Source organism: Dermochelys coriacea, chromosome 4, assembly GCF_009764565.3.
Source record: "Dermochelys coriacea isolate rDerCor1 chromosome 4, rDerCor1.pri.v4, whole genome shotgun sequence".
Taxonomy (NCBI): Eukaryota; Metazoa; Chordata; order Testudines; family Dermochelyidae; genus Dermochelys; species Dermochelys coriacea.
Genome location: NC_050071.1, coordinates 121885949 through 121899677, shown reverse-complemented (window position 1 = coordinate 121899677; position 13729 = coordinate 121885949). Strand labels below are relative to the sequence as shown.

Below are 13729 nucleotides of genomic sequence, written 5' to 3'. Positions count from 1 at the left end.
TCTGTGTTGTAACTGAAATCGATATATTTGAAAATGTAGAAAACATTCAAAAATATTTAAATAAATGGTATTCGATTATTGTTTAACAGCATAATTAATCACGATTAATTTTTTTAATTGCTTGACAGCCTTACTTAAAATGCTTGCTTAACAGGGATCCTAATAAGCACAGAGACTGCTCCCTGATTGCACCCCAAAGAGCAACAGCCACCTCAAAAGAGGTAAGGTGGAGATGGTAGGGGATGGGCCAGGACCTTCCTCTGCACTGGTCACAGTTGGTAACACTGGGTTTGGTTTCTTTCCCACCACAGTTAATTTCAGAAATTAATGTGCTAATTACAACGAGAACACTGAGACAAGGAATGTCAGTAGCACAGATATAATTCTCATCCATGACATGAGTGATACATAACACTATTCATTCAAAGACTACCTTATTTCAATCAGAGCCTTCAGAATGCATTCTCCTCTGTAGCTATAAAGTAATCCCTAGCACAGCTTTAAGAAGTCAGATATACACAGACATTGAAGTCCCTTGTGTTTGTTATTTCATTCAATTTACTGGGTTCCCTCCCCCCTGCCAATTTCAGATGAAAATCATGGGGAAAACGTCTCCCTTTCAATGTAAGGCCTCATTTATCTGTTAAGGCACAGTCTGTGCTGCAGTGTAGAGCCTCGCAGGGAATACTAAGAAAGACATTTGTTTGTAACAAGAGAGGCACAAGTGAAAGTGATGAGTCCATTATGTACATATTGTGCTTTTATTATGGATATTACATACTGTGTTATTTACTGTGACAAAGCTCTACCTTGGTGGGTCTTGTGCTTATTGGTGGATTTGCTCGCCTTGGAGCTTCAGGGCAGCCCTCAGCTTGGCCGTTTTTCTGAACCCACAGTCCAGGTCAACTCCTCTTGTGTCTGACCAGGAGTTGGGAGTATTTGGGGGGAAACTGGGCCCGCCCTCTATTCCGGGTTCCAGCCCAGGGCCCTGTGGAATGCAGCTGTCTAGAGTGCCTCCTGGAACAGCTGTGCAACAGCTACAACTCCCTGGGCTACTTCCCCATGGCCTCCTCCCAACACCTTCTTTATCCTCACCATAGGACCTTCCTCCTGGTGTCTGATCATGCTTGTACACCTCAGTCCTCCAACAGTGGACGTTCTCACTCTCAGCTCCTAGTGCCTTTTTCTCCCAGCTCCTCACACGTGCACCACAAACTGAAGTGAGCTCCTTTTTAAGACCCAGGTGCCCTGATTAGCCTTCCTTAATTGATTCTAGCAGCTTCTTGATTGGCTGTAAGTGTTCTAATCAGCCTGTCTTAATTGTCTCCAGAAGGTTCCTGATTGTTCTGGAACCTTCCCTGTTACCTTACCCAGGGAAAAGGGACCTACTTAGCCTGGTGCTAATATATCTGCCTTCTATTACTCTCCTATAGCCATCTGGCCTGACCCTGTCACATTACATATTTAAGAGTGTACAGTTATGCACCTTTTCTCAATTAATTTTTGTAATTAGAAATAATACGAATGGCCAAAGAACAACACTATCCAGCTATCATGCACTATAATGTATAGTAGCAGGGCTTTGTCCTATGGAAATATGAAGTAAAGTGACCAGAATAGGAGACAATGTATTGTGGATATTCACTGTACAGGGTGTTGCTGTTTAAGGTATAAATTATAGGCGGTATTAGGCTGCATATATGACATAGGAAATGCATGTAATGGGAAAAGGGACATACCATTCTGTCTATGAATTTGGTGAAAGCATCTCTGGAATACCAGCACCCTTTATCAGTCAGAAAGACACAATGAAGAGAGTTCAGGGGAGAACAACAAATGGTAAGGATGTGAATTGGAATGACTTGCTAAGGATTAGAAAAACGGAGAAGATATATAATTTGGCATAGATGTATCCTATACAAATATGTAGAGGTTGGCCAAAAACAATTAAATGAACACAAACTTGAAGAGTTTAAAACACCAAGAATAGAAGGAATAATTTATCATAATAAAAAGAGGTATATTTAGGAGGAATGAGCTAGACCCCATTTCAGCAAGGTATTTCAGAATGTGTTTAACTTAAATTCAATAAGACTACTCAACATGCTTAAATTTATGTATGTGCTAAAATATTTTGCTGAAGCAGGCCCTAAATGAGAGAAAACTCTGGCTCATCGTGTATTTTATTTTTGATTACCCATGACAAAAATCAAATTTGAAATTAGATTTGTGGTATAAAAGTTGTATTAATGGAAAAGGCAAAACTTTCAGTTTCAGCAAACACTTCTGAATTAGTTTTTATTCTGTTAATTACCACCCTTGCACTAAATTAGTGTAGTCACTTTTTATAAGGCCACGGAATACATGAGTTCAGGTTTTCTCCTCACCCTCACATAGTTTTCAAAGAAACAATTAAAATCTCCTGTGATCCCTGTCAAGTCTTAAAAATGAAATCAAGCATTTATATTGTCTCAGTGAACAACTGATTGATGTTCATTATTATTTTGATAGCCAAAAAAAGAAAGTATAGACTTGAGCCATTAAGTGGATTAACCCAACCACACTGACTAGATCTGTATTCATTTACAGAGTGTCAGTTAGAGATTGGAGCTTTATTTAAATAAAATACAGGGTACTCAATAGAAGAACAATCCAGGTTTTGCTATATAAAGTAGGTACTAAATCAAGCCAGAAATCATGAGAATATTGAGATGCTCCAGGAGACAGAAGCTTACAGATTGCTATTTGTCAAAGAGCCCAATCCTGCATTTCTTGTGCACTCAAAAATGCTACTGCAAGTAATGGGTTGATTAGGAAGCTTCTTCTCAGTTTATCCAAATTATCTGAACTTCTTGGGTCTGCAAATTTAGGCTGTAAAACTGAGAGAGCTTGTTCTCATGAGTTTTCTGATACATCTTTCTTTCACTTAGGAAATATAATGATAAAACTCTAGGATCCAGACTATGAGATCTCTCAAGGAGCATGTTACCTCTGGGGCCATGGATTTCAACACAGTGATTCTCTTTTTATGCCACTTCTGAACTTTGCCTTCCATCTCTCCCTTCTCTCTCCCCCTCGTCTCTACCTCTGAATTTCTCTCTTCTACTCTTTTTGGGACAAATCCTGCAGTCCTCACTCAAGATTTACACAGGTAAATCTCCCCTTCTAGCCAATGATAGCTTTTCTCACATACATCTTGAGTAAAGACTGCACAATTTGGTCTTTTATGTACCTATGATTCACTGCTTTAATTGTAAGACTGATAGAAAGGAAAGATCTATTAGATCACCTAATCCTTCTTGTGGCCAATACAGGATTGTTACTGATTGCACATTTTCTAGTGTATTATTCAGTCTAATTTTAATCAGCGCTTCCACCACTTCCCTTAGGAGATTATTCCACCAGAAACTCAACTGAAAACAGAGGTTTCCAGAATGAAGGCTTTTGTGCTGTATTTTCCCTACGTAAATATTTTTGCTGCTGTCAAATTTTCAGAACATTTTTGTATATTATTTAGGACCTAAAACTGACTTAACAAAACAAAGAAATCCACCATGATATTTGTAAGGCAGAAACAGTCAAAGCTGTCATTAGTTCTTCTAGTTGTAGCCTTGTTGCAAATAGTGGAACAGCATGAACCACTGGTGATCAGCTGAGCGTAGCTTTAGATTCAATTCCTGAAAGGTAGCTCAATGAAACTTCAGTAATATCTGTGCAATACTTGACTGCAGAATGAACAACTTGCCCTCTACTCCCTTCATCACATCAGCAAGATAAACCCTCCATACATGGTCACAAAGCTTAAAGGGCCTGATTCTGATCTCACTCAGTGTTGCACATATCAGGAGTAAATAATAGAGTTATATCAATACAAACCAATTGTAAGTAAGACCAGAATCAGGGCCATAATATCTATGATTTTACAGCTTTAGCTCTGGTGCTATGAAAAAATATTGCATATACATTTTTACTGGATTATGTGCTCAATTGCGGGTGTTTACATTAACACATCCAGAAAAATGCCATAAATCTTTATACTTTAAGGAGCAGTAATCCAGAACATTATTGAAAGTCTACAAATAATTTGATATGACTTCTAAATCTGTACGTGGTCTGAATACTTCAAAGAGAGCATCCTTCTACTTTTCTACAGATCTACTGTTTCCATGGAATCTTATTCTGCTTTATACCTAAACAAAGGTTTATTTCATTTTATTTTATTTTACAAACCAAGAATGGCTTTGGAGCCAATATTTCAGCTCAGTTAACTTTCTACTACACTCTAGAATTACTTATGGCCAATTTCTAGGGAAAAATAAGTTTCTAGGATTGTACTTAACTATAATTACATTACAGGATAGATTATATTGCCAATATCAGTATCAACAAGAAATGACAGAGAATGAAAATACTCTAAAAGGACAATGGCATTTTGAGATTGATATAATTTACTGAAATAAAGAAAGGAGCATTTCAGGAACTGGGTATTCCTTCACCTTAGGGAACTCATGTTATATAAACCTAATCAGCAAGTCATGACAGTTTGATTAGGTTAATACAAAACATTGTATGATGGTCAAGAACACCCAAGCTTTACCTTGCCTTCCTTGGTGTAAGCAATCACCTTATCCTCATCTTTTGGGTGAAAAATCAGGGTTTCCACAAAGAAGGTAATGGGCTGCTTTTGAAAAGTGGCTCCTTCATCCATGCTCATGAAAAGGATCTGGTCCCGGTCATTATGTGAAGAACTCACAAGAATTATCTAAAAAAGAAAAAGGGTAATACATTTAAAAACACTATTTCTATATAAAGAATTTTTCATTGCCAATATTAGAAGCCAACACAGCATTATTTCTGTTGCATAAATGTAGGAGATGGTAGGAATTAGGCACCACACTGTGGTTGAGATTTTCAAAGCCATCTAGGGGATTTGAACACCCAGTTTCCATTAATTTCCTGAGCGGGTGCCAGGCTCCATAAACTTTCAAATCAGTCCAAGCTGATTATACTAAGCACCTTATAGGTTTGTACCCAAAGTATCTACCTGATATCTAGGTTTGCCAACTTTCTTATCACACAAGTTGCCCCAATTGCCCCAATTAATCACCATTGCCCCAACCCTTACCCTGTGGCTCCTGCCCTGCCCCTTCTTCGAGGCCCCACCCCTGCTCACTCCATCCCCCCTCCCTCCATCGCTCACTCTCCCCCACCATCACTCACTTTCACTGAGCTGGGGCAGGGGGTTGGGGTATGGGAGGGGTGAGGGCTCTGGGGTGGGTTGGAGATGAGAGGTTGGGATGCCTGGGGGGCTCTGGGCTGAGGCTGAGGGGTTCAGGATGCAGGAGGGGGTTCAGGGCTCGGGTAGGGCTTGGGCTGCAGGTTCTGGCTTGGGGTGCAGGCTCTGGGGTGGGGCTGGGGATGAGAGGTTTGGGATGCATGAGGGGGCTCTGGGCTGAGGCTGAGGGGTTTGGAATGCAGGAGGAGGTTCTGGGCTGGGGTAGGGGTTGGGGTGCAGGCTCCGGCTTGGGGTGCAGGCTCTGGGGATGAGGGGTTTGGGGTGCAGCAGGGGGCTCAGGGCTGAGGCAAGGGTGCATGGTGCGGGCTCTGGGCAGCGTGCACTTACCTCAGGCAGCTCCCGGAAGTGGGTGTCATGTCTGGCTCCTAGGCAGAGGGGCCAGGGGGCTCTGTGCACTGTCTGCAACCACAGACACTGCCCCTGCACCTCCCACTGGCCATGGTTCCCAGCCAATGGGAGTTGCGGAGCTGGTGCTTGGGGGAGGGGCAGCATGCAGAGAGCCTGCGGCCACCCCGCACCTAAGAGTCAGACATGCCAGCCACTTCTGGGAGCCGCAGGAAGCCTGTCTTAGCCCCTCTGTGCTGCTGACTGGACTTTTAGCGGCCTGGTCAGCAGTGCTGATCAGGACCCTTTCTAACCAGGCGTTCCTGTCAGAACGGGTGCCAGGCAACCCTACATATATCTCAAAGGTATTGAGTTTAATCCCGTTATTTCTATTGCGGTCCTTGTCCCAGGGTTGATAAAGCCACATGCAGGAGCTCCAACTACTGAGGAAGGAGTAATATCTTCTATTAATATCTTGTTTAATGTGACCATTTAAATAGCTAATCCTTTTGTGTAGTGAAGCTATTTTTATAAACAAATGGCTTGCTTAATCACTGCTGTAACTGAACTGAAGTTAATAAAGACACACCAGGGATGAAACTGGTCTGTAACATCCTCATATGGCTGAACAGTGCTCTCTCTGTTTGGATCAGATAGCAATCTCACTTTGATGCTTTGCAAAAATAAATGCCAGTCAATTATCTGCATTTCCTTTTTATCTCAGGATATTACTTTGACTCAAACCTAATAAAAGTTGCAGCTGCTGGCTGTCTGATTGCGTGGACTTCATATAGGACTTTCAGTAACAAAGAAATATTTTCGTTGCAGAATCTAATAAGAATCAAACTCCTTTCAGTTTCTTCACCCTCAAAGCCTGCCAGAATCTTACAGCATGGCTTTTGAAAATGGCATTGTGAGGTTCCATTTGTAGCATGTCTCCAGATCAAATGTACTCAGCTTGTAAATAAAAAGATTATTTTACTAACCGCTGGCCCAGCAAATACAACATGGAATTTCAAAGTCCAGCTGTGTTCTTTCTGGCTCACACATCAACAACAATACAAATTTTGCAATTAAAACAATTAAAATATTCAGCTGATGATGCACAAGCCAGCAGAGAATCCTGATCTCTCTCCCATAGTTATGGTGGCTCTGCATTGCAAACAAGAGTGAATGGTAGTCAGCAGTGGAAGCAGAAATGACAACAAACACACTCAGGGAGCATCTATTGAGAACGTACGAATGGCCATACTGTGTCAGATCAAAGGTCCACCTAGCCCAATATCCTGTCTTCTGATAGTGGCCAATGCCAGGTGCTTCCGAGGGAATGAACAGAACAGACAATCATCAAGTGATCCATTCCCTGTCATCTATTCCCTGCTTCTGGCAAACAGAGGCTAGCGACACCATCCCTGCCCATCCTGGCTAATAGCCATTAATGGACTTATCCTCCTTGAGCTTATCTAGTTCTTTTTTGAACCCTGTTATAGTCTTGGCCTTCACAAATCCTCTGGCAAAGAGTTCCACAGGTTGACGGTGCCTCGTGTAACGCACAATGGTACTATTTTGACTTAGGCCTACTCCACACTAGTGCTGTAAGTCGATGTAAGTTACGCTAGTTAAGTTAAGTACATTACATAACTTAAGTTGAAGTAACTTACATTGACTTAAAGCTCTTCCATCGACATAGCTTTTGCCTCTCGTTGAGATGGATTAATTAAGTCGACAGCAGAACGCTCTCCCATCGACTTATTGTGTCTTCACCAGACCCATTCAATCGATGAAGCTGCGTTGATTGCAGCGGCGGCAATTTAGCGCATACTGTAGATAAGGCCTTAGTCACTTTTTGGAGTAGAACTGCAGTTTAAAAAATTGGACTCCCTGGTAAACTTGCATAGATACAACAGCTGGACTGAGCTTTTATTGCCTCTGTCCCTCAGAAGAAATTTGTAAATAGGTTATTCACGGGCCCAGATTCAATAGGATTTGTAAGTACATGCTTAACTTTAAGCATATAAGCATTCCCATTTACTTCTACACAGACAGTCAATGGGATTTTTTGTGTGCTTAAAGTAACGCATGAAGTGCTTTGCTGAATAGAGATGGACTTATAGGCTCAAGTACTTTGCTGAATCAGGGGCTATCCTGCATACACCCCTAGGATCACACACTAATTCTTTTTCTCATTTTAACAAAACATTTCAAGAATATGAGGCCACATCCCACTTGCCTTGTTCATATAACTAGTCCACTGAAGTAAGCAGAAGTAGCCTATAACCAACATAAGATTCCATATTATTTAATGTTATGATTTACATGGGAGTGTGAAATATGCAATTTTTATGTGAATCTATAAGGGGAGGTTATAGAAATGTTATCTTTACAAATTTTACCTCTCATTCTCATACATCTTAATGTCTTTTTTTTCCTCTTTAGGTGTCTATAAACTCTGAGTAAAGCATTTTGTGATCCCCTGTAAGGACACAATATTCAAATAAAATGTATTTAATTGTATAAATTAAAGCAGCACTGGCCAATGTGCAGCTCATGGGCCAAATATGGTCCCAAAAGAGTTCTATACCATAAAATTGCATTTTCTTGATCAAGATGGAGCACTGCATATCAGAACCAGTATTCTATATGGGCTACATCTCAGTATTAAAGCTGAATGCAGCTATAATGTGCTTCTTTGTGTGTTTCATCAACTTTCTCGTAGGTTGCTAATGTAATTCTCAGGGGCAGCCCTAGACTAGCTGCCAGCAACTGGCACCCTAGGTGAACCATGCAATCGGTGCCCCCCACCCCCAAACCCCAAGGGTAGATCTAGGCTGAGGTTTTTGGTAAACTGGGAAACATTTTGCCCTTTTTCTCCTTTTAATGTTTTTTAAGCTTTTTTTTTTTTTAAACAGAGGCTTAATTATTCTGTCCAACCAATTATTATTATACTGTCCAACCAATGTTTCTGAGATCAGGTAAAATAGAGACACGAAATTTTCAGAATAGATTTGTACACGACAGCTAGGTGGTATTTCAGTCCAATTTCAAATGAAAATGCATTAAAAGTGTCTTGTCCTTCATATGAAAACTGCTGTTTCTTTTGCCAAATGCAAACTGGCTCTGGTTCAAATTCTGTTGGAAAGTCTATTTCTGCAGCAAGTTTGAGAGAATCTACCAGTGTTCTTCTGAACCCTTCATCACTTCTGAATTCCTCCAGAATATTTTTAGTTTGCTGCAGTTTTTGAATAGCGGAATGTATGTTCAAATTCTTTTCCTGAAGCCGCTTACTAGTGAGGTTAATCTCAAAAAGGATATTATACCACAAAATGAATGAAGTCACAAATTTGAACTTGGAAAGGCCATTTGCAAGAGCTTCTGCATCTGCATGTGCCATATTCCCAGATGCTCCAGGAAAGTAGTATCATCAGAAATTTCAATTAGGACATCATAAATGTTTCCAAGTTCATAGCAAAGAGGCTTCAAAGCATCAGTGTGACTCTCCCATCTTCTCTGACTAAGTGGTTTCACAGTTAGAGAAATTCACATGGCGAGTCAATCTCCCAACGGTATGTTGAGCCTGAGGAAAAAAACCCACATAAACACATTGCACCAGGTCAAAGAAACTGCTTGCCTCCAAACAGCATCATTGACAACCAAATTCAGAGAATGCACACTGCAAGGAACGAAAAAGGCCCTAGGATTGTTTTCCATCATTCATTGTCTTTACCCTTCATATTACTCCCATCATCATAGCCTTATCCATGTAAGTTTTCAACAGATAATGACATTGTTTTAAGCTTTTGTAGAATAGTTCAGTCATAAATGCTCCAGCCATATCCTTCAGTGGTACGAGACCCAAAAAATATTCCTTTATGAGCACTTCAACATTATCTTCATCTGCAGACTTTTCCATATCCACAAAACGAATGATCATCGTCATTTGTTCAACATGACTCATATCTGGTTTACAGTTCAGTATTATTGAAAAGTATTTTGCAGAATGAGCAGCTTCTACAATTTTATTTTTAATGGCATTTGCTAGGATTTGAATCTGTTCAGTCTGCATATTTTTTTCTAAGTAAATGAACCTATGTTTCATGATTGGTTATTTTATGTAGATGCCCCTTTATGACTGGATCAAACAAAACTAGGTATTCAACAAATTTTAAAAAGTTTCCATTACCTGGCATGTATAATTTGTCATTTCTACCACGGCTGTGGAATGCTAAATTTTGCCCATCAAGAACTCTCACTAACACAATCAGATGCTCTAATATTTGTTGCCAATATTCTTCTTTTTCCTTGATCACACATAAATTTTCTTCATTGATAGTTTTTCCTTTTTTCAATCGTAATTCAAGTTCTTTCCAATTTTGAAAACATTCCAAATGTTCTGTACTTCTTTCATGTGAAGAGAGAATTGAAGATATGTTTTTCTAGTCCCCTTCGAACCATTTTCAGTAAGTGATGTACCAATTGCTTGATTTCTAAACAACTTGCAGCAAAAGCAAAACACAGAGTCCTTCGACACTGAATATTGTAACCGGTTTCAATGAATTTCTTCCCCATTAACGAGTTTCCTCTTGTAATGCTGAGCAGAGAATTTTCTTTTATTTCCATCCTTAGGGAAGGGAAATTCATGAACTTGTTTGGGTCCATGTTCCATGAGAATTTCCCAGACACTGTCATCACATCTGGGCCATGAAGCTGGGTCCCCATACTGTAACTTGTTTGTAACTTCCTCATCCTTTCTTCCTTCTACTTCATTTATGTCAATTTCTGCATGTGTCTCTGAAGGTGAATACATTTTCTCCACTTCCATATCAGTCTGATGCTGTGAGCTACCTTCATCTAGAAGTAAGTTTCCATCATCTTCAGTTCCAAACTGCTTTTTTGTGGATGTGAGCTGTCCTCAACTCAAAGTAATATACCTTCATCTTGATGTTCCAAACTGCTTCCATGCAGATGTGAGCTAACCTCCTTCTCCAAGTAAAATTCCTTCATCTAGATGCTGTGAACTGCTTCCATCATTATTTGGATGAAAGAGAAGATATTTCAGGAAGGATCCCTGCTATTTTGCTTGGTCCTTTTCCCTCTTAGCCTTTCATTTATGATACTCGGCTCCTGAGGGTTATCTTTTTCCTCTTTCTGCCATGAGGCATTTGAATATTGTTATGTACTGTGCTCCCAACTGCATGCATTATAGAGTTAAGGATGGCTGACACACCAGATGGCTGGTGATTTAAACCACATTGCAGGCATCCCAACACATCTTTTCACGGCTTAAAGGTTCAATGATTAGTAACATACATGCACTTACCTATTAAAGCAGTTAGTTACAGCGTTTACATGGAAACAAAATGACCTTTTTCGATGTTATAACCCAACACCGGTTGTTTGGAAAGTAATCTCTTTCCTCATGGTTACCTGCTTGCAGTGCGAAATCCTCACTTTTGTAGTCTATTAAGCGTTAACGCTGTTATTTTTCTTTTATAGACCTTATTTATTACACGTGAACCAGTTATAACAAAGAAAACTTCATAATTATACAGCCCGATAAGAACGCTAAAGGTTAACAATGCTTAAAGATACGCACATTTTGGTTTTATAATACTGAAAGACATTATTCTTTATTTTTTAGTACCAAGAAACACAATTTTCCCACAGTATTCTCTTGATTCTTAACCATCTACCTGCAACGTATGTTAAAATGACTGTTTGACATGTATCAACCCGCGATATCTCCACTCTACGTGAATTTCCCGCTATGCGATCTTGATTTAGGTTAGGTTTCACTAGCATTGCAGCTGTTGCTTCTGGTGGATGTGTTTCATTGTGGCTAAGTTATTGCTTATCAAAATTGCGGAGTGGGTCATCTCGACCCTACATCACAAATTGAAAAAAAACCTCACTGAAATATTATTTATTTTTGCAATAAATAAATGATTTGACATATTAATAAATTCTCAGAAATGTAGCGAAATGAATTATAATTCATATTCCTCCATACATGCATGAGAATTGAAATAATGGCATCTTCATTATTTTATTTGTATTTTTTTAAAAATTTGATTTTTCCCCTCAAATTTGGCACCCCATTTAACTTGGCACCCTAGGCGACTGCCTAGTTCGCCTATATGGAATGGCCACCCTTGGCAATTCTTAAATGGGCAATGTTTGGGATGAAACACTATGAAAGTGACTGTAGACAGTGTCTGCTAGTACCTAACTCACAATGATGACTATATCTACATGTTATTTAAAAAAAAACAACCACCACTAAACCACACAGATTGTTCTCATTATATTCAAGATGAATTTCTAAATACAAAGTTGGGTGAACTAACATAGTAACATAGTAAGATACTGAGAGTCTGAAATATATTAGAATAAGCCTATTCTCTCACACACAAAAGAGAAAGTAAAGCTGTCATCCATATTGTAAACATTCATTTGTTTTCAAGATAAGCTATTACTGTTCTGGATCATGTGTCAAACACTGATTTCCATAGGGGTATGTGGTAATTAAAACAATATTATTAAAACAAAGATAGTTGTTTATAGATTTTATGAAGACCACAGACTTTTGTTCATCTCTTTGAACCTACTCTTGTAAAGCTGTCCACCTAGCTAGATCTTTGGCAGGTTTTAAACTAAACAATAACAAAACAGACAGATTATGCATCTATGTAAAAAAGATGTTGGAGGGACAAAGTTTAAAGGGTAATTCTAAGTTTGGTCACCCATGAATAGAGATTGTTGTTCCAAACAACTGTCCCAAAATCTGATGGGAAATCTCAAGCAATCCACAGAAGGGTAAGACTGGGTTAGCAAGACCTAGCTATTAGCACCATTCCCCACTATATTTCTGGAGAAATGTCTAGAAGAGTTAAATGTTAACATGGCAAACATCACTTCCCATGGGCATATGCCCAGGTATTTGTGTAGGAATGATGACATAGATAGACTCTTGTTTGGCTCCACCAAACACAGCACAAAACCTATGAGGCCCACGTGACACAGAGGTCACATGAAAGGTCTTCTACAGGGTTGAAAGAGTGAGGGCATGATGCCACTTAAGCTCAACTTCTATCCATCCATGACTTTTGGTCATCTGCAGCATTGCCAACCCCAAGTGTCCAAAAATCAGGAGAGAGGCTCAAGCTTTTTTTCTGAAACAATGAGGACTTGAGACTTCAAATGTTTTTAAATGAAAGCTGAGATTCTCACCAAATAACTTGCCTACAGAAGCTGGACTTCATGAAAAACACCAACTTAATACAATTGCAACTGCTGGTAATACCATGTTTGAAAGAGTTCTCTGCACCCTTCAGAGACAGTGTAGGAGGGAATGATTTGCCCAAAGTCCTTAATTGAGTAGTATATGCAACAGATGTCTTATGCTCTTATCCAAAAAGACCAGAAGTTCTATCTTCTGTTTTTAAAGAGTTCACATTCCTCTGCTAGTATACTGGATATCCACATCACCACTCCACTAATACATAAAGACTCACATGTACTCCATGACTAGTGCACTGTTTATTGAGGGTGATATTCCAGATAAAATATTGCACACTCATCATGCACTTTTCATAGTAAGCTTTGATTTTTTTTTAAGTGGGACAGTAGTCTTCCCCTTAGCAAAAGATCTTGTGACTGCTTCATGAATGTAACTGGGACATACTGTCAGGAGAGCAGAATCAAATGGTGACTGCTGACGGTTTTAGCTCAAAATGAATAACTACTTGCTTGAATGGCTTTGGACCCAGAAACCAGAATAGATTTTAATCACGTCTAAACTTCAATTAAGCTTTTCATAACTTTTTTATAGCTTTCCATCATTCCCTTTGGAATCCTCCACTACTTCTCAGTGACACTATAAAACTCTATTAAATTATCTCTGACTTTTCTGGTTAACCTTATGGCATCTAAATAAGCAACAAAGACACTTAGGTGTGTATTCATCTTTTGATGTGCATGCATAACTCATATTAGCATTAATTGGAGTTATGTGAGTGTTTCAAAGAGAGAACCTGTCATTTAAATTGTCAGGCAAGCTATTAAGATAAAGTATAGACTTGTGTCACTGTCTTGGAGTGCAACAAAAAAAAA

At 39.4% G+C, this 13729-nt stretch overlaps 1 protein-coding gene across 4 annotated transcripts in view; it reads right to left on the bottom strand.

Annotated features, from left to right (window-relative positions):
- Positions 1-13729, bottom strand: part of SORCS2 (sortilin related VPS10 domain containing receptor 2) — an 847342-nt gene that overhangs the window by 142174 nt on the left and 691439 nt on the right. For all 4 annotated transcript variants that reach the window (XM_038400342.2, XM_043512489.1, XM_038400346.2 and 1 more), the window contains exon 4: positions 4598-4762. In XM_038400342.2, coding sequence (XP_038256270.1) covers positions 4598-4762 — 165 coding nt within the window. The remainder of the gene's footprint in view (positions 1-4597; positions 4763-13729) is intronic.